The sequence below is a fragment of the Saimiri boliviensis genome, chromosome 7 (genome assembly GCF_048565385.1).
Source record: "Saimiri boliviensis isolate mSaiBol1 chromosome 7, mSaiBol1.pri, whole genome shotgun sequence".
Classification (NCBI taxonomy): domain Eukaryota; kingdom Metazoa; phylum Chordata; class Mammalia; order Primates; family Cebidae; genus Saimiri; species Saimiri boliviensis.
The window spans coordinates 15,185,001-15,211,515 of NC_133455.1; the positions used below are offsets into that span (position 1 = coordinate 15,185,001).

The 26,515-nt window shown below is 47.8% G+C and overlaps 1 protein-coding gene across 3 annotated transcripts in view; it reads left to right on the plus strand.

Annotated features, from left to right (window-relative positions):
• The window catches only part of KSR2 (kinase suppressor of ras 2), a 532,721-nt gene that overhangs the window by 102,027 nt on the left and 404,179 nt on the right, over positions 1-26,515 (plus strand). For all 3 annotated transcript variants that reach the window (XM_074402180.1, XM_074402181.1, XM_074402182.1), the window contains exons 2-3: positions 9,001-9,141; positions 14,720-14,870. In XM_074402180.1, coding sequence (XP_074258281.1) covers positions 9,001-9,141; positions 14,720-14,870 — 292 coding nt within the window. The remainder of the gene's footprint in view (positions 1-9,000; positions 9,142-14,719; positions 14,871-26,515) is intronic.

Sequence of the window (26,515 nt, forward strand, 5' to 3'; positions counted from 1 at the left end):
GAATGCAGTGGCACGATCTTGGCTCACTGCAGCCTCCACCTCCTGAGTCCAAGTGAGTCTCCTCTCTCAGCCTCCTGAGTAGCTGGGACTACAGGTGTGTGCTTCCATACCCGGCTAATTTTGTATTTTTAGTAGAGACGGGGTTTCACCATGTTAGCCAGGCTGGTCTCGAACTCCTGACTTCAGTTGATCCACTTGTCTCGGCCTCCCAAAGTGCTGGGAATACAGGCATGGGCTACCACGTCCAGTTGAGAATATCTTACGTAATGCCTCAGCAGGCCTTCAAGGAAAGGTGAAATACACCTATTTTACAGATGAGAAAGTGGAGGCTCGGAGAGCTGAAGTGACTTGCCCAAACCTCAGAGCTAGATTTCGGGCATTTACTTAGAAGGCTCCCTAGGATGAGTAAGTCCCTCTCTCTGCCCCTGAGGGGTTCTGCTTCCAGGTCAGTGGGAGGGAGCTGTGAACAGTTCCTAGGGCACTTCAGTAGCTCTGTGGAGCTGGGCAAATGATTTAGCCTGTTGAAGTCTCAGTCTTCCCATTTGTAGAATGGGCTCAAAGTACCAGCCTCACAGCTAGCATGGTCGCATGGATTAAACAGGAAGAAACACATTCAAAGTCCCTGGCTCACGATGCCAGGCACACTCGGTCAGTGTTTAGTGCATGGCAGCTGCGATGGTGGCTGTTATTCCTGAAAACGCTTTATTGTCGTTGACAAAGACGTCCCCAGCAGACATCACAGAACTGCTCACATCATGGGCTTTTCACCCAGGTATCAAAGGAATCCTTCATGCAGAAGATTAAAAAGAACGAGGCAGATCTGTACAACCTAACGTGGAAAGACCCCTAGGGCTTACTACTGATTGAAAAAGCTAGTGCACAAAAGTGCATGCTGCATGATACCATCTATGTGAGAGGAACAGGGAAATCTGACGCATAGAGCCACGTTGCAGAGTTTCAACAGATATGTATGTATTTGTGAAAATTCACAGATCAAGGTCTTCTAGAATGACGGGCACCTAACCAGTCTCAGTGATTACCTCCTTTACCTCCAGGGTTAAGGCTCTGTATTCCTGGGAGCGGTCAAAGTTTCTTTCTTTTTTCTTTTTTTCCTTTCTGAGACAGAGTCGCACTCTGTCACCCAGGCTGGAGTGCAATGGTGCGATCTTGGCTCACTGCAACCTCTATCTCTTGGGTTCAAGCAATTCTCCTACTTCAGCCTCCTGAGTAGCTGGGATTATAGGTGCTCGCCACCTCGCCCAGCTAATTTTTATATTTCTAGTAGAGATGGGGTTTCACCATGTTGACCAGGCTGGTCTTGAACTCCTGACCTCAGGTGATCCGCCCACCTTGGCCTCCGAAAGTGCTGCGATTATAGGCGTGAGCCACGGTGCATGGTCTGAAATTTTCTAATTTTCTTACAAGCAAAGTATATGGGAATTCAAGGAAGTAATCTCAGCACTTTGGGAGGCCAAAATGGGAGAATCACTTGAGGTCAAGAATTTGAGACCAGCCTGGCCAACATGGCAAAACACCGTCTCTACTGAAAATACAAAAATTAGCTGAGTGTGGTGACATGCACTTACAGTTCCATCTACTCCAGAGGCTGAGGCAGGAGAATCGCTTGAACCTGAAAGGCAGAGGTTGCAGTGAGCTCAGGTCATGCCACTGCACTCCAGCCTGGGCGACAGAGTGAGATTCTGTCTCAAAAAAAAAAAAAGTGTATGCACATATTTATTAAATAATTAAAGTAAAATCAGGTTATCCTTTCTATAACTTTGGAGTGTTTGAATTAGGCTGGGTTTGAATCTTGGCTTTGCACTTCCTAGCTGTGTGATTGTGAACGAATGACTTAACTTCTCTGTGCCTAGTTTCTTCTTTGGCAAAATGTAGATGTGAATAGTGCCTAGTTCCTGGGAACGTAAGGATATATTGAAATAATGCGTGTGTGACCTTCAGCATGGGCCTGGCACATGGGGGAAGTGCTCAGTAATGGTACTTTTATTTTTATTGTTTTCTTTTTTTTGAGACGAAGTCTCGCTCTGTTGCCCAGGCTGGGGTGTAGTGGTGTGATCTTGGCTCACTGCAACCTCGGCCTCCTGGGTTCCAAAGATTCTCCTGCCTTAGCCTCCCGAGTAGCTGGGACTACAGGCGTGCACCATCTCGCATCCCCTGCCCTCCCCTCTCTCCTCCCCTCCCCTCCCTTCCCCTCCTGTTCCCTCCCCTCTGCTTCCCTTTCTCCTTCCTTTCCCCTCCCCTTCCCTCTCCCCCTTCCCCTCCCCTTCCTTTCCTTCCCCCCCAGCCCCCTCCTCTCCTCTCTCCCCTCCCCTCCTTTCCCCCTTCCCCTCTCTTCTCTTCCTCCTCTCCTCTCTTTCTGTTCCTTTCTCTCTCCTCCCCTTTTCTTGAGACCGGGTGCAGTGTCATGATCATAGTTCACTGCAGCCCTGACTTCCCAGGCTCAGGTATTTGTAGCCAGGCTTGGTGGCTAATGCCTATAATCCCAGCACTTTGGGAGGCCCAGGCTGGTGGATCACTTAAGGCCAGGAGTTCTAGACCAGCCTGGCCAACACGGTGAAACCCTGTCTCTACTAAAAATACAAAAATTAGCTGGGCTTGGTGGCTCACACCTGTAATCCCAACTACTGGGGAGGCTGAGGCACAAGAATCACTTGAACCAGGGTGGAAGAAGCTACAGTGAGCTTACAGTGAGATCATGCCACTGGACTCTAGCCTGGGTGACAGAATGAGACGCAGTCTCAAAAAAAAAAAAAAAAAAAAAGGCAATCCTCCTGCCTCAGCGTCCTGAGCTAGGACTATAGGTACGTACCACCATTCCCAGCTAATTTTTAAATCTTTTGTAGAGATAGGGTTTTACCATGTTGTCCAGGCTGGTCTGAAAGTCCAGGCTCAAGAGATCCTCCCGCCTTGGCCTCCCAAAACACAGGTATTACAGGTGTGGACACCACACCCAGCCCTGGTTTATTTCTGATTTATAAACAGTTTTCCTTCTTTTCGCCTGTTTATGCTTTCCTGAGTCCTTTCCTGAATTCTGATACCTCATTTGTGAGATTTTTAAATTCTGATTTCAGTTGTTTGTTACAGCTTTCATGTCATTTTCTCAATGCCTTTTACAGAGTTTGGAGATAGCAGGCTATGGTTTTCTGCCTTGTGAACATGTTTTCTTGGTGTGCCTTCATTGTCTGAAGAAATGTTATTTTGTTCTTTATTCTCTTTTTGCTTATTGTAAGTTTGGATGAGGTCTGACCCTTGGCATTAGAGTTAACTCTTGAGCAATGTGGGGATTAGGGGTGCCAACCCCATCTGCAGTTGAAAATTTACTAGTAGTTAACTTTTGGTTCCCCCAAAACTCAACTACTTATAACCTACTTTTGACCAGAAGCCTTACCGATAACATAAATGGTCAATTATACATATTTTGTATGTTATGTGTATGATACTGTATTCTCACCATAAAGTAAGATAGAGAAAAGAAAATGTTATTAAAATCATAAGAAAAAATATATTTACTATTCATTAAGTGGAAGTGGATCATCATAAAGGTTTTCATTCTTATTGTCTTCACATTGAGTAGGCTGAGAAGGAGGAGCAAGAAGAGAGGTTGGTCTTGGTGTCTCAGAGGCAGAAGAAAATCCATGTATAAGTGGACTTGCACAGTTCCAACCCATGTTGTTCAAGAGTCAACTGTAGTTATCCGTTGCCATTTTAACAAATCACCCTAACACTCAGTAGCTCCAAACAAAGTCATTTATTATCTCAGTTTATGTGGGTGAAGGTTGTAGGAGCAGCTTAGCTGGGAGGTTGTGGCTCTGGATATTTAGTGAGATTGCAGTCAAGATGTTGACTGGGCTGCAGTCATCTGAAGGCTCGTCCGGGGTTGGAAGATCCTTTCCCAGGGTGGTGCACTCACATGGCTGTAGGCTGGAGGCCTCAGTTCCTCACTACGTGGGTCTTTCCATAAGCTGATTGAACGTCCTCATGACATGGCGGCCGACTTTTCCCAGAGGGAGTGATCCGAGAGAGAATGAACAAAGAAGATGCAGTGCCTTTTATGACCTAGTCTCTAAAGCTGCACTTTGCTACCTCTGCCGTGTTGTTTTTCTCCTAAAGTCTAGCCCACACTTAATAGAGGGAAATTTGGCTCCTTCCTTCCTTCCTCTCTCTGTCTGCCTCTTTCTTTCTTTTCTTTTCTTTCCTTCCTTCCTTCTTTCTCACTCTCTTGCTGTCTCTCTCCTTCCTTTCTTCTTCCCTCCCCCTCTCTGTCTGCCTTTTTTCTTTTTCTTTCTCTCTCCTTCCTTCCTTCCGTCTCCCTCTCCCCTCCCCTCCCTTCCCCTCCCTTCCCCTCCCCTTCCTTCCCCTCCCCTTCCTTCCCCTCCCCTCCCTTCCCCTCCCTTCCCCTCCCTTCCCCTCCCCTCCCCTCCCCTCCCCTCCCCTCCCTTCCCCTCCCCTCCCTTCCCCTCCCTTCCCCCCCTTCCCCTCCCTTCCCCCCTTCCCTTCCCCTCCCCTCCCCTCCCCTCCCTTCCCCTCCCTTCCCCTCCCCTCCCCTCCCCTCCCCTCCCCTCCCCTCCCTTCCCCTACCCTCCCTTCCCCTCCCTTCCCCCCCTTCCCTTCCTTTCCCCTTCCTTCCCCTCCCTTCCCCTCCCCTCCCCTCCCTTCCCCTCCCTTCCCCTCCCCTCCCTTCCCCTTTCCTCTCCTCCCCTCCCCTCCCTTCCACTCCCCTCTCCTCCTTTCCTCTCTTCTCTTCTTTTTAAGGCAGGGTCTCGCTCTTTCACCCAGGCTGGAGTGCAGTGGCGCCATCTTGGCTCACTGCAACCTCTGCCTCCTGGGTTCAAGCAATTCTCCTGTCTCAACCTCCTGAGTAGCTAGAATTACAGGTGTGTGCCACCATGCCCAAGTAATTTTTTGTATTTTTAGTAGAGATGGGCTTTCGCTTTGTTGGCCCAGCTGGTCTTGAACTCCTGGCCTCAAGTGATCTGCCTGCCTCAGCCTCCCAAAGTGCTGGGATTGCAGGCATAAGCCACTGGCCAGAGCATAAGCCCCTGGCCAGTACCAGTTTTTGGTAAGTGGCAGGTCGCACCTGGCCTCAGAGGCAGGGCTACAATAGGGAGTGGTAAGGACTGTGGTTAGCTAATGGTGCACTCCCCATCTAAGGGGGCACTGGCTGTTCTTCATCATTGCAGGCTCTCCAGCCTGGGACTTAGGCTCATGTGACCAGATCAGCAGATTCTTCAAGAGAAGCTAGAAATTAGGATTTTATGTGAATTTTTATTTATTTATTTATTTATTTTGGAGACAGGGTCTTTCTGTGTCACCCCAGGCTGGAGTGCAGTGGCTCGATCATGGCTCACTATAGCCTCTTCCTTCTGGGCTCAACTGGTCCTCTCACCTGGTTCTCTCACCTGAGCCCCGTGAATAGCTAGGACTGCAGGCATGTGCCAACCATGCCTGGCTAATTTTTAAAATTTTTTCATAGAGATAGGGTTTTGCCATGTTGCCCAGGCTGGTCTTAAACTCCTGGGCTCAAGCGATCCTCCCTTCTTGACCTCCCAAAGTGCCGGGATTATAGATGTGAGCCAGTACGCCTGCTATATGTGAAATAGTCTTATATTTTTAAAGTTGTCAGCTAATTCTAATAAACAGCAAGTACTGAGTAGGCCTAAAATATACGTTCATGGTGAGAGTCTATCCGGGAGCTGGTTTTATCTCCCAGGCCTATTCCGTACTTTCGTGACCTTTTGTCACGACCTTTAACCCTCACCAGCACTGATCGGCTTGCTCATCTTTCTCTGCTACTGCACCCCAGCCCTGAGGGGCTCAGAGTCATCTCCGATTCCTTATCTGAATCTCACCACCCTGGTACATTCTTGTCTCATGGCAGGGGTTCAGTAAATATTTTGCAAGCCAGGGAGAGCTGAACCACCTGCCTGGGTAAGTGCACAGTTATGGTGGGCTGAATAACGGTCCTCTAATCATTTCCACCTCCTAATCCCCAGAAGTTGTGACTATATGGCCATACAGGGCAAAAAGGACTTTGCAGATATAAGCTCAGGATCTTGAGATGGGGAGATTGTTCTGGGTTGTCTGGGTGGGCCCCCATTTCATTGCAAGGGTCTGTATAAGACGGAAGCAGGAGGGTAAGAGGCAGTAGCAGGACATGTGGTGATGGAGGAAGAGGTTGGAGTGATGTGGGGAGGGGGCCAGAAGCCAAGGCATGCGGGCGGCCTCTGATCACTGAAAAGGAAAGGAAATTGATTCTTGCCTGGAGCCTCCCGGAGGAACCAGCCCTGTAAACACCTTGACTTCAGCTCTGTGAGCCTGATCTAGGACTTTTGATCTCCAGAACTGCAAAATCAGTGTGTTTTGTGTTGTTTTTAGGCACTTATTATGTGGTTATTCATTACAGCAGCCACAGGAAACCCATCTACCAGGGCTGCCAAGACTTCCTCGAGGAGGTGGCCTCAGTGTTCTTTAATTTCCCTGTGAGTCAGGAGGCTTTAGTGACAGAAACCTTAAGCAAAAGAAGCTTAAGCAAAAGAAGAGAATTTATTGGTGCACATCACTTCAGAGTCCAAAGATATCTGGTTTCTATGCTCACTGCTGGGGCTGAGACGATGGGTGTGGCTGGGAACGTGACTCCATCTCCTGGCCCTGCTGTCTTTCAAATGGGCTTCAGTGTCGGGAGGCTCCCAGATGGCGGCAGGGATGATGGCCCAGGCAGCTCCTGTCTTCCATGACACCACCTGGCAGCCCTGGCGAGGAGGAAAGGCTACGTCCTGAGTGCTCAGAAGAGGTCCTGGTGGGTTCTCAGTGGCCCAGATGGATCCTTTGTTGTTCTTGACCCAAATACGGCTGTTTGCCAGGGCCTGGGTCACGTGCTTACCCTGCGGCTGGGGTGGGATGATGCGATCGGAACAGCTTCACCTCTGCCAGATGGACTGGGGGTCAAAGAAGGAGGTTCGTTGAAAGAAAGTTGACATGTTCTTTTCAGTAGAAAGGGGAATGGAGACCAGGTAGCAAAAGCAATAAAAGCCCATGACGATCATCCCAGGCTCCCAAGTTTAGTTTAGTTTTGTTCTGAGTGAGGGTCTCACTCTGTCAGCTAGCCTTGAGTGCATGGCATGGTCATGGCTCACTGCAGCCTCCATTTCCTGGGCTCAGGTGATTCTCCCACCTCAACCTCCTGAATGAGGACTTTTTTTTTTTTTTTTTTTTTTTGGTAGAGGCAGGGTTTGACCATATCGCCCAGGCTGGTCTCAAACTCCTGGGCTCAAGCAATCCTCCCGTCTGAGCCTCCACAAGTGCTGGAGTTATAAGTGTGAGCCATGGCACCCGTCCCTCCAAATTTTTGATCCTAGAATTCAGACTTTCTTCTTGATAAGTGGTCGATTGTGTTTTGAAATGCCACAGACATCTCTATATCTAATTCTAATTTTGTTTTATTTAATTATCTTTATTAAATACATTTTAAATTACAAAGATGATAATATAGGCCGGGTGTGATGGCACTCACCTGTCGTCCTAGCTACTTGGGCGGCTAAGGCAGGAGGATCTCTTGAGCCAGGGAGTTTGAGGCTGCAGTGAGCTCTGATTGTACCATTACACTCCAGCCTGGGCAACAGAGCAAGACCTTGTCTCTTAAAAAAAAAAAAAAAGATAATATATTATACCTTGGGTAACTACTGAATGCATGCAAAAAATGTGTATAAAGAAATACTTAACCCAAGTCAGAAGCCTGAAGTTTATTCTTCCAAATCAATTTCTCTACTCGGACACACAAGCATTGTCTTCCATTGGTTAATGTTGTGAGTTTTTACAAAACCAGCACTAAAAAACTTTTTCTCATGTCTCTGGAGGCTTTCCTCCAGAAGTCTGGGTTCAGGTCTATCTCATTTTAAAAGGGTTAATTTTTGAATGCTTTTGTAGGACTTAAAATTCAAATAGCACAAAAGAGTTTAAATAAAAAGTTTTCCCACACTCTTTTTTCCCATCCTTCCTCTTCTCTCCACTAAAGAATTGGGAGTCCCTGTGGACAGAATTTCTACATTTACAAAGATATATACATGGAAACGTTTTCCCTGTGAATGGGAGAGTATTTATTTTTATTTATCAGCGTACCCTGGAGACCGTTCTGTGTCAGTACGGAGCATGCTTCGTGGTTTGATTTTAGAGCTGCATTAAGCTTCTTTGCATGGCTGTAGCGTTGTTTATTTAATGAGTCTCCTATTGAAGGGCTCTCAGAATGCTCACAGTCCTTTGCTATTGCAAACAGAACTGTAAGGAAGTAGCCTTGAACAGTCATTCTGTGCAGGATGGGTGTCTGTCGGAGGAGGAATTCCTGCAAGTGGAATTATTGGATCAAAGGATGTGTGTGGGTTGGGCGTGGTAGCTCATGCCTGTAATCCCAGCACTTTGGGAGGTTGAGGTGGGTGGATCACCTGAGGTCATGAGTTCAAGACCAGTCTCGCCAATGTGGTGAAACTCTGTACTACAAATACAGAAATTAGCTGGTGGTGGTGTGTGCTTGTAATTCCAGCTACTCAGGAGGCTGAGGCGGGAGAATTGCTTGAACTTGGGAGGTGGAGTTTGCAGTGAGCCGAGATTACGCCGCTGCACTCCGCGCTGGGGGAAAGAGTGAAACTGCATTTAAAACAAAAGAAAACAACAACAACAACAACAACAAAAAAAAAAAGGGTGTATGCAAATCAGGTGTCCATGGATGCAATCAAAATGCCCTCTATTGAATTGGTGGTGAAGTGTACCACCTCCTTCAACCCCAAGCAAGATGCTAGAGCCGCCTGCTTGACCATCTTCACTGACGAGGTGGACAGATGGGTGCCAAACTGGATCTCACTGTGGCAGAACCAGTTTTCAAAATGCAGAGTCAGCTGGGCTTAGGCTGGGGGTTCGCAGGGGATTCTGGCCTCTCTTCCTTGTGTCAGCGCCTCTGAGATGTGTCCTCTGTCCTGGTCTGTGTCTCCACAGAGCAAGCTGGTGAAGTACTTCAGCCGGCAGCTGTCCTGCAAAAAGAAGGTGGCCTTGCAGGAGCGCAACGCTGAGCTGGACGGCTTCCCCCAGCTACGGCACTGGTTCCGGATCGTCGACGTGCGCAAGGAAGTCCTGGAGGTGATCTGGGGGCCCCGTGTTCCCTTGCCCCTTACTGGCCAGCTGCTGCTCCCTGGATGGCTCTTGGGACACAGGTTTCCGGCTGTGCCCAGCACAGTCTCTGGCACAGAGCAGGCTCTCAATCAATATGTGCTGGATCAATCAATATGTTCGGGGTCGCTGGTGCTGTCTGAATGGGGCCATCGAGAGTGTGATTCCAGAGTCAGCCAGAACCCTTCGGCTCTGCCACATATTAAGAGTCATCTTGGCCAAATCACTTCACCTCTTAGTCCAGTGCTGTCCAGTGGAACTTTCTGCTCTGATGGAAATATTTTCTTTTTCTTTTTTGAAATGGAGTCTCGCTCCCGTCCTGCAGGCTGGAGTGCAGTGGCGCCATCTCAGCTCACTGCAACCTCCACCTCCTGGGTTCAAGAGATTCTCCTGCCTCAGCCTCCTGAGTAGTTGGGATTACAGGCATGTGCCACCACGTCCAGCTCATTTTTGTATTTTTAGTAGAGACAGGGTTTTGCCATGTTGGCCAGGCTGGTCTCGAACTCCTGAACTCAGGTGATCTGCCCAACTCGGCCTTCCAAAGTGCTGGGATTATAGGCGTGAGCCACCGCACCTGGTCAAATGATGGAAATATTTTCTATCTGTGCTGTTGGATGTGGTGGCCACTTGTGGTGAGGACATGTGAGTCAGGAACTGAATTTTGAATTGTATTTAACATTAATTAATGGGGCCCATGGCTGCCATGTTGGACAATACTGTTTTACAGCATTAATATTCTCATCTGTGAAATGTACATGATGATTGTCCTCTCTTCTTAAATAGCCAACATTATAGAATGAGATGATTTTTATAAAATGTCAACTCAGCTGGGCGCAGTGGCTCATGCCTGTAATCCCAGCACTTTGGGAGGCCAAAGCAGCCGATTGCTGGAACACAGGGATTCAGGACCAGCCTGGGCAACATGGTGAAACTCCATCTCTAAAAAAAATACAAAAATTAGCCAGATGTGGTGGTGCATGCCTGTGGTCCCAGCTACTTGGGAGGCTGAGGCAGGAGGATCACCTGAGCCCAGGAGGTTGTGGCTACAGTGAGCCATGATCACGCCACTGCACTCCAGCCTGGGTGACAGAGTGAGACCCTGTCTCAAAAGAAAGAAAGAAAGAAAAAAGACTAGGCGCAGTGGCTAATGCCTGTAATCCTGGCACTTTGGGAGGCTGAAGTGGTTGAATCACTTGAGGGTCAGGAGTTTGAGACCAGCCCAGCCAACATGACGAAACCTCATCTCTACTAAAAATAAAAAAATTAGCTAGGTGTGGTGGTGCACGCCTGTAGTCCCAGCTACTCGGGAGGCTGAGGCAGAAGAATTGCTTGAACCCGGGAGGAGATGTTGCAGTGAGCTGGAATCACGCCACTGCACTCCAGCCTGAGTAGATAGAGCAAGACTGTGTCTCAAAAAAAAAAAAAAAAAAAAAAAGTTCAGTTTGTAGTCCGGCACCAGGCAGCACTCGGCAGATGCTAGTTACTGTTGCGAGCATCTGACATCTCGTGTCCACCCTCAAAGATTGGACCACGTCCTTAACATCTTGAGGATAGTGAGATTTTCTTGCCCCTGGGATCCCAGAGACCAACCCGTATGCAGTGACAGGGCCAAGCCAAATCTAATAAATAAACCAAACCTAATTTATAAAACCAGCGGACATCACTGCGCCTGTCAAGCCAGGCATCGCGCTAAGGGCTTTACACTTAGGACCTCAGCTGCTGAGACCATTCAGCCTCCTCACAGCGACCTTTTGAGTAGGTGTGACTGTTATCCGCATTGTACAGAGTGGGAAACTGAGGCTCAGAGCTAAGTGACTTGTGTAGATGGTAAGTGGATGAGGCTAGCAGGATGTCCAGCTCGGATGGACAGCAAAGCCTTAGGTTGGAAGCACTGTGCCTTCCTGTTGCTTGGGCCTCTCTGAGGTGGGCAGAAGATGAGTTGTCCCCGTCAGTGAAACCAAGACTCCTCTCTCAAAGTACTCCCTGCTTCCTGCCTTGAAGAGCCTTTTTTTTTTCTTTGAGACAGAGTCTCGCTCTGTCACCCGGGCTGCAGTACAATGGCATGATCTTGGCTCACTGCAACCTCCACTTCCCAGGTTCAAGTGATTCTCCTGCCTTAGCCTCCTGAGTAGCTGGGATTATAGGCACCTGCCACCACACCAGGCTAATTTTTGTATGTTTAATAGAAATGGGGTTTCACTATATTAGTCAGGCTGGTCTCGAACTCCTGACCTCTTGATCCACCCGCCTTGACCTCCCAAAGTGCTGGGATTACAGGCATGAGCCACTGCGCCTGGCCTGCTTCCTGTCTTTTTTAGACCTTGGCCGCAGGGACAAGAATCTCAGCCAGCCCTACCAGATCTAAGAATCCTGAGTTAGCTGCAACATCACCCCCACCGCTCCTCCAGGCCTTCACCCCACCCCATCTTGCAAATGTACTTCAGACCATGCACAATTCCATATTTCCTTACTTCATTCCCAGGATGGCCAGAGAGCCCAGATTAGTTTTCTGCAAATATCTTGAGAATGCATGGTCCTGTATAAGGACAGACAGTGTTTTATTTGCATGGCGCAGGGCATTTTTTTTTTCAGAGGCTTCGGGATCATTTATTTATCAAGTGCCACTTGTAGGGGCAAATAAGGCAGAAATGATTCCAGACGAGGGGTTGAAAACTGGTGGATCTGATATACAGACACTTTTTTTGTTGTTGTCTGGCTAATATGATGTCGGGACATTTATTTTGAGCCAGTACTTAAAAACCAAAAGAGTCTGCCTAAAAAGCCTAGATCTCTGGCTTCACTTACAAAAATCAGATGTGTTGGCCACGCTGAACTGAGCTCCTGTCTGGCAGCGATCTGCTTATTTACATTTACCTGGCCTGCAGGGACCTGAGTTTCAGTTCTTGCCATAGTGAGCATCACCACCCAGGGAGTGGGCGGGAGGAGAGCTGGGGTTTCTGTTCTGTCTGCAGTTCAGGTATGTGTCCACCAGAGGACCCCATTCTGTGAAGGGTCCGAAGTATGGAGAAAGCTCCAAAGCGAAACATCTGGGTTAGAATCCTGGCTCCACCAATTACCTGCGGTGTGACCTTAGGCAAGTGGTCTAACCTCTCTGAATTTTACTGTCCTAGTCTGTTAATGGTGATGATAAAAGTGCCTACTTTTGTGATATTAAAAGGAAATCTATCACAAACCTTAAAACAGTGTTCCATCCATTTCAGCTGTTATTATTATTATTTCAATTATTATCAAACAGAGGTGCGTCTGCTCTTTTGGCCCAGGTTTGTTAAGGCTTTATCCATTTTTGATGTTATAAAAATGCTACTTTTATGATATTTTGTGATCTTAAACTTCAGAGTAAATTGAAATATATACATATGTAAATCATAAGATTAAAATGCGCAAGTGAATCCTGAAGCAAAGAGGAGAATTCTTTTATGTCGGGAATCATCCCCTCCACACATGAGTCATTCTGTCCCTTTGGATCCTGGGCTGGGTGCGGTGGCTCATGTCTGTAATCTCGACACTTTGGGAAACTGAGGTGGGAGGATCACTTGAGGCCAGGGATTCGAGACCAACCTGGACGACACAGTGAGATCTTATCTCTATAAAAAATTTAAAAATTAGCCAGGCGTGGTGGCACATGCCTGTAGGCCCAGCTACTCAGTAGTCTGAGGTGGGGTGGGGGTCGCTTGAACCCAGGAGTTTGAAGCTACAGTGAGATACGATGGTGCCACTGCACCCCAGCCGGGGCGACAGAGTGAGACTCTTGTCTCTAAAAAAATAACAACTAGAAACAGATCCTTGTTCGTCACCCTTCTTAAAGGGGCTCACCTGCAATGTGTCCCTATTTGAGAAAGCCTCTAAGTGACTCCACTGCCTGCCCTGGTGAGTTGACAAGGCACTGATTGGGTTTCGGCTTTTGGCTCACAGCTCACTTTTTTGAAGAGAATTTTTGTGCTGGGAGTTTTCTTGTTTCTGGCTATCAGTTTAATGTGGGAGCTGTATATTGTTGTAATACACAAACCTGACCATAAGAGGGCAGATGTGTTCCGCAATACTGCCCTAGAATCACCGTATGTAGATAGAGATATATAAATAATCTTTTTTTTTTTTTTTTTTTTTTTTGAGACAGAGTGTCGCACTGTCGCCCAGGCCGGAGTGCAGTGGTGCAATTTCGGCTCACTGCAGCCTCCCCCTCCCAGGTTCAAGCAATTCTTCTGCCTCAGCCTCCTGAGTAGCTGGGATTACAGGCATGCCACCATGCCCTGCCAATTTTTATATTTTTAGTAGAGACAGGGTTTCACCATGTTAGCCAGGCTGGTCTTGAACTCATGACCTCAGGTGATCTGCCCACCTTGGCCTCCCAAAGTGTTGGGATTACAAGCGTGAGCCACTGCGCCCAACCAGCCAAAGATATTTAAAACCCTTATTTACTTTGGGAAGCTGAGATGGGTGGATTGCCTGAGGTCAGGAGTTCAAGACCAGCCTGGCCAACATGGTGAAACCCCTGTCTCTACCAAAAATACAAAAATTAGCTGGGTGTGGTGGCACGTGCCTGTAATCCCAGCTACATGGAGGCAAGAGAATCACTTGAACATGGGAGGCAGAGGTTGCAGGGAGCCAAGATCACACCATTGTACTCTAGCCTAGGTGATGAGAGCAAGACTCTGTCAAAAAAAAATCCCTTATTTAAGTAGTAATAGTATATCTTAAAATGTTGAATATTAAGTTCTATAAAAGAAGACATATATACATACATATATAGATGCATAAATATAGGTGCTTGACAAATTTTGAGGTGTGTCCATATTAGGGTGTCTAGGGAGATACTGTTTTTGGGACATGGGGCAGTGGTCACCTGCCCACACATTAATTTGGGATGCCTACTTTTTCACGATCCCTTTTCCCCACTTCACGCTATACTCCAGCGCTTCCACTTTGCCTTAGGATGCAAAGCCATGCCCTGTGGCGCTCACAAATGGCCTAGTTTCATTTCCAGCACGGAGCATTTTCAGCCTTTTTCCCATTAGGGTTTCCGAAGACCAGTGTAAGCCCTAGACCTTGCAGCCAGAGAAGAGAGGAAGGAGAGAGGGGGGCCCAGTCCCCAGGCTAATCTGCATTGTACTGTGCTTGCTCTGAGTCTGTGCTGGGATTTTAGATGAGTCCCTTCAGAGCAGGAGGCACTAAAACCCATGCATGGGGTCCTGCCTTCTAAACATGCAGAAGCTGGATGGAGAGACAGGAAAAGTGCTGATGCCATGCAGGGTAGTAATTATAATAGCACCAAGCACCTGCACTACCTTGCCAAGTATGGGCGCTTAGGATTCCCACTTTATAGATGAGTCAACTGAGGCCCAGAGAGGTTGAGTGACTGGTCAGAGGTCATCTAGCTAACGAGTGGCAAACCCAAGATTCAGAGACCCCACTGTCGTGCAAAGCGTTTACACAGCGGCGTGTTCTCCTCTAGGCACTCCTAGAGGGCAGCGTGGAGGCGGAGTCGCCGCTCCTGCCCCGCGGTTGACAATCCGTTCTTCCCCTCACCTAGGAAATCTCCCCTGGCCAGCTGAGCCTGGAGGACCTCTTGGAGATGTCGGATGAGCAGGTGTGTGCGACCGTCGAGAAATACGGAGCCAACCGGGAGGAGTGTGCCCGCCTCAACGCCTCCCTCTCCTGCCTCAGGAATGTCCACATGTCAGGTGAGCAGGCCCTGGGGTCCGGGGTGTGGATGGAGACTTGTCCCCAGCACAGCTGCCACGCTCCCTCGGCATCCCGTGCCCGCCCCTGCAGGCGAGGACCAGGCAGCATCAACCCTGGGGAGCAAATCCGGCTCGCAGGAAGGCAGCATGGGCCTGGGATTTGGAGGCCAGAAGACACGGACAGAGGCAGCTCTTGGATTTGAACTCTTGCCCCAGGAAGGTCTGCTGAGATTTAGAGTATCTGGTTCTGGAAAATTAAGAGTCCAGATATGAAAATAGTGAGTAGGCACAGGAGACCAGTATCTTCTTACTTTCGATATGCTGAATTGCCTTTGCATTTTGGGCCCATGTCTAGCTTCTATTTTTTTAACGTAATTAATATGCATTCATTGTAACATAAACCAGAAAGCAGATTTAAAAAATTACCCTAAGCCCCACCCTCTAGGTAACTGCTGTTGTCATTTTGGTATAATTTTTCGTGACAAATGGGTATATGTATACTTTTAAAAAATAGAATTGTCCGCACGTATTGCTTAAAATGTTTTTATTTTTGTTTTTTATTTTTTTTGCCTAATAACCTCTGTGACTTGTATCAGTTTGGGGGCCAACTATATTGTCATCCCTCCTGGATCTTTTCCATTAATTGCTCAGATACCTGTTTGTCTTTATTAGCAGAACAGCAAATATCCTCTTCCTGAGGCTTCTCTCTAGCCTCATGATTTTCCTGCAAATTCTGGGGCCGGTCCGTCCCAAGGGAACGGCTCTGAGAACACCAGCCAGTGTTAGTGGCCGTCAGCACGGTGGTTTCAGTTCCCACCACAAGGTGTCGCTGTTGAGCATCAGTCTGGCAGAGTCAGGTGGAGGCTCATGAATACCTTTGCTTGATTCAACCTGAGATATGCAACAAACATTTGTTGAGTATTGCGCTGGACATGGAGAAGTCTACTAATCTGAGTGGCTGTGGGGTGCCAGCAGGGCTGAGGAGGCAGTGGTGAACAACACAGAACATACTTGAAACAGGTCATCGGCCCAGTCTTCCATGCGTGCCCTTTTATATTTTTTCTTGCTGGCAGAGACTGATTTGGGGCACAGTCATCATCAGAAGGGAATCATGTGACCTGGCACACTGATTCACACCTGTAATCCCAGCACTTTGGGAGTTCAAGGCAGGAGGCTCTCTTGAGCTTAGGAATTCCAGACCAGCCTGGGAAACATGGTGAAACCCTGTCTCTACAAAAAATACCAAAAATATTTGCCATGTGTGGTGGCACATGCCTGTAGTCCCGGCTACCCAGGAGGCTGAGGCTTGGAGGATCGCTTGAGCCTGGGACATGGAGGCTGCAGGGAACCATGATCACACTGCTGCACTCCTGCCTGGGTGACACAGCAAGGTCCTGTCTCAAAAAGTGGGGGGTGGATCATGCCCTGGGAGCTGTTTGTCTGGTGCGTTGAAGGATGTTTGGTTGGAAGCATTCCTGATATTTGCCCAAGAGATTCCAGTAACATCCCCCAACTTTCAGTCACGACACTCAGAAATATCCCCAGATATTTCAAAATGTTCCCAAGGAGGCAAAATTGCCCCTGAACTGAAGAGCTGTAAAGGTCATGTTATTCTTTACCTCAAGCCCAATGGTACTGAGTCACCTAACATGAGTGTGGTTGACAGGGCCTCTCAGTCACCCGGTACATACAAAATCTGCTCCAAAGGTGACTTTCTCTCTTTACCCACAGTGAGAAGCAGGTGGCAGTTTTCTCTCTTAAAAAAAAATTGCAGGCCAGGTATGGTGGCTTACACCTGTAATCCCAGCACCTTGGGAGGCCAAGGTGGGGGGATTGCTTGAACCCATGAGTTTGAGACCAGCCCAGGTAACCTAATGAGACTCTACCTCTACCAAAAAAAAAAAAAAAAAAAAAAAAATAGCTGGATGTGGTGGCATGCACCTGTAGTTCTAGCTATCTGGGAGGCTGTGGGGAAAGGATTGCTTGAGCCCTGGATGTCAAGGCTACAGTGAGCTGAGATGCTACCACTGAACTCTAGCCTGGGACACAGAGAGATATTGTCTCAAAAAAGAAAAAATTGTGGCAAATTACAGTGTTATGTCCTAAACATCTACCTTTGTCAATAAATGCACTCACTTCTTATTTTTAATGGCTGAATACTAACACCATTTATTCAACCAATCTCCCAGTTTTGGAAATTTGGTTTAGATCCATATTTTTCCTGTCGTAAGCAACGCTGCTGTGAATATCCTTGAGTGTTATCTTTGGGGATCCCTGTGTCTATTCCTTTAGAGTGAATTCATAGAAATGGTGTTGCAGCAAAACATTTACATATTTTGGCCGGATGCAGTGTCTCACACCTGTAATCCCAGCACTTTGGGAGGCCAAGGTGGGCAGATCACCTGAGGTCAGGAGTTCGAGACCAGCCTGGCCAACATAGTGAAAACCCGTCTCTACTGAAAATACAAAAAAATTAGCCAGATTTGGTGGCCCATGCCTGTAATCCCAGCTACTTGGGAGGCTGAGGCAGGAGGATCACTTGAACCTGGGAGGTGGAGGTTGCAGTGAGCTGAGATCACACCACTGCCTGGGCGACAGAGTGAGACTGTCTCAAAAAAAAATTACATATTTTAAGAATTATAGTGAACATTGTCATATTGCTTTCCAGAAAGTTAGTACCCATGTATACTCCGTGTGCCTGACAGTGAGCATTTGAGACTACGGGAATCGGGACTTATGTGTTTAATGGATACAGAGTTTCTGTTCTGCAAAATGAAGAGTTCTGCAGACATATGGTGGTGATGACTGCACCATGATGTGAATGTACTTAATGCCACTGAATTGTACACTTAAAAATCATTTAGATGTGCTGGACACAGTGGCTTATGCCTGTAATCCCAGCACTTTGGGAGGCCGAGGCAGGTGAATGTGAATTTCAGAATTCAGTCTCATCACAGAGTTACTACTGAGTTTGGCAAAATCCTTTAAAGTGAGATTCCAGTTTGCGTGAGAGGGGCATTTATGTCAGCCTTACGGGGGCCAGAATAGTTATGTTTTTGTGACATCCTGGGCTGCATGAGACCATGAGAGGTCTGATACGCTGATCTTTTTCAAAATGTTTTTGATCCAGATGCATGTACAAATGTAATTTATATTGTGACCCCCTCACACATAGGTACACATACACATAAACACACGTAGCTACATGTACATAATTGTAGCACGTTTCATGAAAAATGCTCCTCCTTCCTATGCATGATGAAGGAAGATGTTGTAAATTCATTCCTGTTCTATTCCGTATCACTTAGCAGATGCTGATAATGGCCACTTTCTTTCTTTCCCTCCCTCTCTCCCTCCTTCCTTCTCTTCCTCCTTCCCTCTCCCCCCTCCCCCTCCCTCCCTCTCTCTCCTTCTCTCCTTCTCTCTCCTTCTCCTCTCTCTCTCTCTCTCTCTCTCTCTCTCTCTCTCTTTCTCTCTTTCTTTCTGTCTCTGTCTCCCAGGCTGGAGTGCAGTGGCATGATCTTGGCTCACTGCAACCTCCGCTTCCTGGGTTCAAGTGATTCTCTTGCCTCAGCCTCCTGAGTGGCTGGGACTACAGGCATGTGCCACCACAGCTAGCTATTTTTTTTAATTTTTTTATTTTTAGTAGAGGTGGGGTTTTACTATGTTGGCCAGGCTGGTCTCAAACTCCTGACCTCAGGTGACCCACCTACCCTGACCTCTCAAATTGCTGGGATTACAGGTATGAGCCACTGTGCCTGGCCTGCCACTTTTTAAGTTTTTTTGAGACAGCGTCTTGCTTTGCTACCTGGGTTGGAGTTCAGTGGTGTGATCATAGCTCACTGCAGCCTTGACCTTCTGGCCTCAAGCAATGATCCCTCTACAATGATCTGAGCTAAGCCTCCGCAGTAGCTGGGACTGCAGGTGCACAGCACTGCACCTGGCTGATTTTTGTAGAGACAGGGTTTTGTCATGTCGTTGCCCAAGCTGGTCTCAAAATCTGGGTTCAAGCAGTCATCCTGCTTCGGCCCCCTACAGTGCTGGGATTACAGGCATGTGACCCCATGCTTGGTCAGCCAGCACTTTGATTCCACACCTCTCTGTAGTTTGAACCTACGCTGATCTCACTGATCCTCCTGCCTCCACATAGGCCTCCCTCTGGACTCTTCCCAGGCTGCCAGGACTCAGTCTTCCATGTCCTGTCTCAGACGCCAGCCTTAGGGCCACCGGGACCTTGAAAGCAAGGCCCAAGTGCTCCATTTTTACCCAATTCCTACAGCGCTTTGTGCTGAGGTCAGCTCAATTCAGACAGTACCCAGCTCTGATCCTTAACACTGAACTTCACCCATGCTGTTCCTGCAGGCGATGGTGCCACTTAAAACATTTTAATGCTTACCTTTCTTGGGTAGCAATTTTATTTTGGTTTATTTTTTGAGACAGAGTCTAACTCTATTGCCCAGGCTGGAGTCCAGTAGTGCAATCTTGGCTCACTGCAACCTCCACTTCCCAGGTTCAAGCGATTCTCCTCCTGAGTAGCTGGGACATGCGCCACCACACCTGGCTAATTTTTGTGTTTTTAGTAGAGATGGGGTTTCACCATGTTGGCCAGGCTGGTCTTGAACTCCTAACCTCAGGTGATCCACCTGCCTCAGCCTCCCAAAGTGACGGAATTACAGGCATGGCCACGATTTGTGTTTTGAATGAATGCCTGTCTCTTCCAGTAGACTGTAAGCTGGACGAGGGCAGGGATCATACTTGTTTCTGCGCACTATTTGATACCCAGGGTGAAGGTCATTATCTAGCACATAATAGTAGTTCAATTCAGATGTATTTTTTTTGGAGATGGGGTCTTGATCTGTTGCCCAGGCTGGAGTGTAGTGGCACAATCTTGGCTCACTGCAGCCTCTACCTCCTGGGCTCGAGCAACCCCCCACTCAGCCTCCTGGGTAGCTAGGACTGCAGGCACGTGCCACCATGCCTGGCAATTTTTAAAAATATTTTTTGTAGAGATGGGAGTTTTGTCATGAGGCTTCTGCTGGTCTCGAACTCCTGAGGTCAAGCAATCCATGAAAACTTAGTGGCATAAAGAACACAGTCCTCCTCATGGATCGCAGAACATCTCAGGGTTTGGCTCCTACTGGAAGTCTTACTATTCACGCTTTCTCTTAAAGCCCTAAATATCTAATAAATCCATGAATTACTGAGTTTTCTAGATGAGGCTTGGATTTCAGATTTTGGTACTCACATCCTGCTACCTAGACTTTTCTCTTCTTTTGTCCTTCTGGTGAATCCCTGCTCTTCCCCAGGCCCAGTGCAAAGCCTGGTTCTCTATGAGGCCTTTCCTGGGCTCTGGAAACTGAGCTGACCACTTGCGCTGGGCTACTGGAACACCAGATATTTCACTGACCTGCTGAGCCCCTCCTTACCGCTGAAAAGGTGTGTGATGTGCTTGCTGTTAATCGCCACCAGGGGGAACCAGTGAGCCATCCTCAAAGTATCCTTCATGTTTACAATTACCTTCTTCCCTCAAAAATAATGATTGGTTCCTTAAAGCGTCTAACCATCTTGGGAGTTGGATGGTTTCCCTTTACTCTGACTAAAAATGTTATCCCAGACTGAGGAATAAACTCGTATCTTTCCCACCATACTCTGACTTCTTGAGGGTAATAGTGTTCATCTTGATAGCCCCAGCTCAACCCAGAGCTGGAGTTTCCTGCAGTGATGAAATCAGGTCTTTAAAATTCTGGCCTGATGTGGGGACTGGATGTGTGTTTGTTAAATGACAGAAGACAAGTTGTTCTGAGGAATTCATACAGAGACCAAGGACATGGCAGCAGACTGCTTTGTGCCTGGCCAAGAATGGGTCTCCTCCCTCTCTCTCTCTCTCTTTCTCTTTCTCTCTCTGTCTCTCTCTCTCTGCCCCTCTCTCAGATGATGAAGGAAGCTTTATTTTAGAGATGTTAATGCTAATCTTAGTTTTCTCCTTGAGTTTTAGGGATATCTTTATTTTCCATTGTCCAAGGAGCCCCAAAAGTAGGAAATCTTAACTCATTTTTCTCTTCTCATAGCTTGTTATATCAGCCTTAGCCTGAAACCAAAGAATACTCATTCATTCATTGAGCAAGATCAAAGGATCCCAGAGCCAGGATAGCTTAACCTTTCCTTATCACGGCAGCTATGACCTGAAACAAAAAAACCACCATTCACTCATTCAGCGAAATTGATTGCCTGGTTACTCTATGCCAGGTGCTCTTCTTATCTCTAGAAATGCGTGCTGAGGTGTGTGTCCCCATAAAGTTTACTTTCTAGTGTGGGGAGCTGGAGCGCAGACAATGGATTATTGTCCTAATGAGCATGAACCTTATGCAGTGTATAAGAAAATGTGCTGTGGATTAAATAAAACATGGAGCAGGCTAAGGGGGGTGGGCAGTGCCCTCTGGAATGGAGGGACACGCTATCATATTAAATAAGGCAGCTGGGGCAGCCTCCATTCTCTTTTCTCCTTCTTAGTCCTCAGTCATTTTCTAAGAGTATGGAATCTGGAGTCCAACAAACTTGGGTGTAAGTTCTTGCTCTGCCACCTATTAGCTGTGTGATGGTGGATGGGACATAATATGACTCTGTGCTTGCTTTCCTAAGCAGTACGATGGGGATGATGATCATTTGAGCCCCATTGGTTGTTGGGAGTATTACATGAAATGATACGGGCAAATCACAGAGCCTGGCCCGAATTAGGTATGTGATAACTCTTACTATTATTATTGTCATCCCCACCATCACCACTACCAGCACCATCACTACTGCCACCACCATCATTGTCATCAGCACCATCACCACCACCACCACCATCACTATCATCACCATTGCAGTCACCATCACCATCACCATTGTGACCATCATCACCATCATCACCATCACCATCATCATCACCACTACCACCACCATCACTATCATCACCATTGCAGTCACCATCACCGTTGTGACCATCATCACCATCATCATCAGTACCAGCACCATCATTATCATCACCACCATCATCAGCATCACCACTGCCATCACATCACTATCGTCACCATTACAATCACCATCAACACCATCACCATCACCATTGTGACCATTGTCAGCACCATCATTAGCTCCATCACTACCATCATCACCACCATCACCACTTCATTACCATCACTACTGTCACCATGACAACCACCATCACCACCATCACCATTGTGACCACCATTAGCACCACCACCATCACTATCAGCACCATCACCACCATCATCACCATTGTGACCACCATCACTGCCTCCATCATCATCACCATCACTATCAGCACCATCACCACCATCATCACCATTGTGACCACCATCACTGCCTCCATCATCATCACCATCCTTACCACCATCACCACCAGCACCATCACTGTTACGAGCACCACCATCACCACCACCACCTCCATCACCATTGTTACCACCATCATCACCATCACCAGGCTCCTCCAGCCTTTTTCTGCCCTCAGCTCACTTTTCCCCACTTCTCCTCATCCTCCTCTCTTTTTTCCTCTAAGGGGCCCTTCCAGCGGGCTTCAGCCTTCCTAATTCAGCTCTCTCATGCTATTTGCCTTCCCTCTGAGCCACGGTCTCCCTCAGCACTGCTGTTCTTTTCTGCCTCCTCTACCTCTGTCTGGGTTGATTGTTCTCTAGAGGTAGCCATGATTCCCTGGCCACAAAAATGAAGGCAAAACCTCAAAGCATTTTTCCCTGGACACAGCCCCAGTTTTACCCTGTGGTTCCTACAGAGCTGAGGTCCTAGAGTGAAATTGATTTGGCTGCAGGAAGAGCACGTTCTCACCATTTACCTCCACCTCCCACTCCATTCCAAGACTGGGGACTTCAGAGTCTGAGGACAGCGGGATCCCTTCTTGAACCTGCCTCTCCTGGGGCACAGCTGTTTTATCAGAAGAGAGCCTGGTGGAGATGTGGTCCAGCTATCAGTGCTGTTGCTTGGCCGTCTTCCTCTTTTCTGCTGTTCTTTCTCTCTCTCTCCTCTTCTTTTTGACATCTTGTTGGTTTTCAGCCTCGTCATCGCGTCTTTCCCAAGGGAAAACCTCGGGTCAAGATAATGGACGATCTTTGTTGTGGTTACTGTTTTCCTTTCTGCAATGAATATGCTTATGTGAGGATAATTGGAGATCTCTTTACTTCCTCCTCCCCTTCCTTCTTTTCTACCCTTCCCTCTTTTTCCCTCTCCCACCCTTGTTTATCAAGCACTTTCTCTGCATCTGGCACACACAGCATTGGGTTCCAGGGCTCAGGGACTTCCTCAGGACTTTAGGATTGAACTGAGACTGAAGGGGAGGGGAAGAATTCTCCTAATGACTGGGAGTGATGCGAACACTCAGAAGTGCCTTGGGACGGGAGGAAGGGGAGCATCCTAAGCCCAGAGAGAACAGCACAGCTGCACAGTGGGGACGCTGGGGGGAGCAGTGGGAGCTGGAGCCAGGCAGGTGGGCAGTGCCAGCCCCCACAGTGGGCCACGGCAAGGAGCTTACACTGCAGGGTAAGCTGAACAGAAGGTACCTGGCTCTCTTGTCCAGTTTTCTAATACCGCTCTGGCTGCAGAGTCAATGGATGGCTTAGAGCAGGTGACAGATGCTGGGAATCCTCTGGGGGCTCAGGGAGCCACAGAGGGAAAAGAGTGGAGGCCAGGGCGCTGCAGGCAGGCAGGCAGGTGCCCCTGCACCCCTGTAGTCTCCCGGGAGCTTGCCTGCCTGGGCCTTCTCTGTCTTCTTTTGAGTATCAAGGGGGAGAACTGGCAGTCAGGAGAAAAACAGCATACAAAGTGGCCCCAAAAGAGAACCGCCTCAGATGCCCTCTGGCTTCCTCCCAGTTTTGGGCTTTGAATGAAGCCCCCCAGAATGCCGTCTGCCACCGCGCAGTCTTCCTTTGACTAGAACAAAGAGTAAGAGTGGGTCTTGATTGCCCTATTGTTCTACTTGCTTCTAACTTGGGGAAAGCTGGGCTGGCCGAGGAAGAGCTGCTCCTCCCGAAGCCCACAGGGTCTCGGATGTTCTAGCGTTGACACTGATGCCTTTCCTTTCTCCTGCAACTGCTCCAGCCCTCCTGTTCTGTGGGCTCTCAGGAATCCCTTACACATAGATAGCATCAAGTGAGGACTCTCGCAGCGGCAGAAACCTGATGCAAACACACTTAGGCACAAATGGCTCATTCATTCACTCTGTAAACACGGAAGGGACTTCCCCTGTGGAGTTGCTGGGGGTGGGGGGTGGGGGTGGCCAGAGATACAGCAGTGGGGAAGGCCGGCCGGCTGCGGGCGCTCGTGGGTCTGTCCCAGACTTGCGCTATTCCGTACAGCAATCACCAGACTTGTGTGGCCAGGTGAACTTATATTCATTAAATAAAAGTTAAATCCCCTTCTTCATTCTCAGGAGCCAATTGCCACAGGTGGCTAGCAGCTGCCCTATTGCAGCAGCAGTTCCAGAACATCCCCGTCGTCACAGAATATTCTAGTGGACAGTGCTGCTCTAAAATATGTTGGAAGAAACAATACATAAGAAAAATATCAAGTGGGGTGCAGTGGCTTATGCCTGTGATCCTAGCACTTTGAGATACACTTTGAGGCAGGAGTATTGCTTGAGCCCAGGGGTCCAAGCTCAGCCTGGACAACATGGCAAGACCCCATCTCTACAAAAAAGAAACAAAAAAATCTAGCTGGGGGTGGTGGCACACACCTATAATCCCAGCTACTTGAGAAGTTGAGGCAGGAGAATTGCCTGAGCTTGGGAGGTCAAGGCCGCAGTGAGCCAAGATCATGCCACTGCATTCCAGCCTGGGCAACAGAGTGAGATTCTGTCCAATCAATGAATCAATCAAATGGTAATAGGTTTTATGCAGAAAATCAAACTGAAGTGAAATGATGGTGGCTTTGTGGCTGGCTTTGATGGGGTGATCAGAGCAGGTCAGTCAGGGTTCAGCCAGAGAAGTAGAAACAATAAGATAAATGATATTAAGAGATTTATTGCAAGTATTTGGCTTACGCAATGGTTGGGGCTGGCTGGGAAAGTCTGAAATCTGTAGGGCAAGCTGTTAGGAAGGGCAGGCCTGAACTGAAGTTGCTGTCCATGGGTGGAATTTCTTTTTCTTTGGAGAGGTCTCAGTTCCTGCTGGGCGCAGTGGCTCATGCCTGCAATTCTAGTACTCTGAGAGGCCAAGGAGAGTGGATTGCTTGAGTGCAGGAGTTTGAGACCAGTGTCAACATAGCAAAACCCCCATCTCTACTAAAAGAAATACAAAATTTAGCTGGGTGTGGTGTGTGCCTGTAATCCCAGCTACTGGGGAGGCTACGGTGGGGGAATCACTTGAGCTTGGGAGGTCAAGACTTCAGCCTGATCTCCTGAGTGACAGAGTGAGACCCTGTTTCAGGAAAAAAAAAAAAAAAGTCTCTGTTCCGCTCTTAAGATACTTCAATTTCAATGGGTTGTATCAGCGTATCAGCTCACCTGGATTATAGAGGTTGATTGACTTGATTTAAAGTCAGCTGATTATAGACTTTAATCACAGCAGTAGAATACCTTCACCTGATGCCTAGACTGTTGTTTGATTGACTAACTGGGGATTATAGCTCAACCAAGTTCATATGTGAAACTGACAGCTAGCCTCTCTGGGGAGATGACATTTAAGCTGAGACTTGAATGACAAGAAAGCCTCAGACAGAAGAAGATCTGGGGGAAGAGCATTTTGAGAGCAAACAGGTCTTAAATGCAAGTCTCGGAAGCATTTTTAAGAAGCAGAATTCAGGCCTACAAAGCCAGTGGTTCTGGGGACCCATTGCTGTGTGGGTCTGTGTCCCAGACCTGTACTTCAACACCTAGTGGCTCAACACAACTGCCTTGTTATCTCCCATTGTTATTGAACAAAAGGGGCTTGCTGTCCGATGCACTAGAAGGCAATATGATGACACCGGGTTTTGAGGAAAGCTTCCTATTGAAAGTTGACCCCCAAAGAGAAAGGAGTCAAGCTCAAATCTGTCACCCTGGGCTGGTGTCAAGGCAGTATTTTTATTAGGAAAGGTTTAAGGGGTAGATATAGGGGTTAGCAGGTGGTTGGAGGAAGGAAAGGAGAAATCTGGAAAGTCCTTGGGTGTGTGTAGTTATTTCTTTATGCTACCTCACAGGTTGCATGTGCAAATTTGGAGGGAGTTAGTATGAAATATGCGGTAGAAATTTGGGCTGTGATGTCAGCAAACTTGTGCATAAACTCCAGTTGGTCATCTTGGTTACAATTGATTTTAGTTAAAAAAAACAATTCACAAGAGGAGGGAATTTCAGCATCTCAGCAAGGTGTTTTTTTTTTTTTTTTTTCTGCTATCCTGCAAACTCAGTAATTTCTGTCATTGGTTTCTTTAACTCTTTAGGGCATAGTTTCATCATGATTCCCTGGGCTCAGGGATTGGCTGGACTCAGCTGGGTGGTTCTTCTGTTCCACGTGTTGTTAGCTGGAGCTACAGTCATCTGGGGCTTAACTGGGCTGGAACATCCAAGATGGCGCATGCTAATGGATGGTAGTTGGTGCTAGTTGTTGAGTGGGTGTCCAATTGGGTGTTATCTGCTGGGGTGCCCACATGTTGCCTTT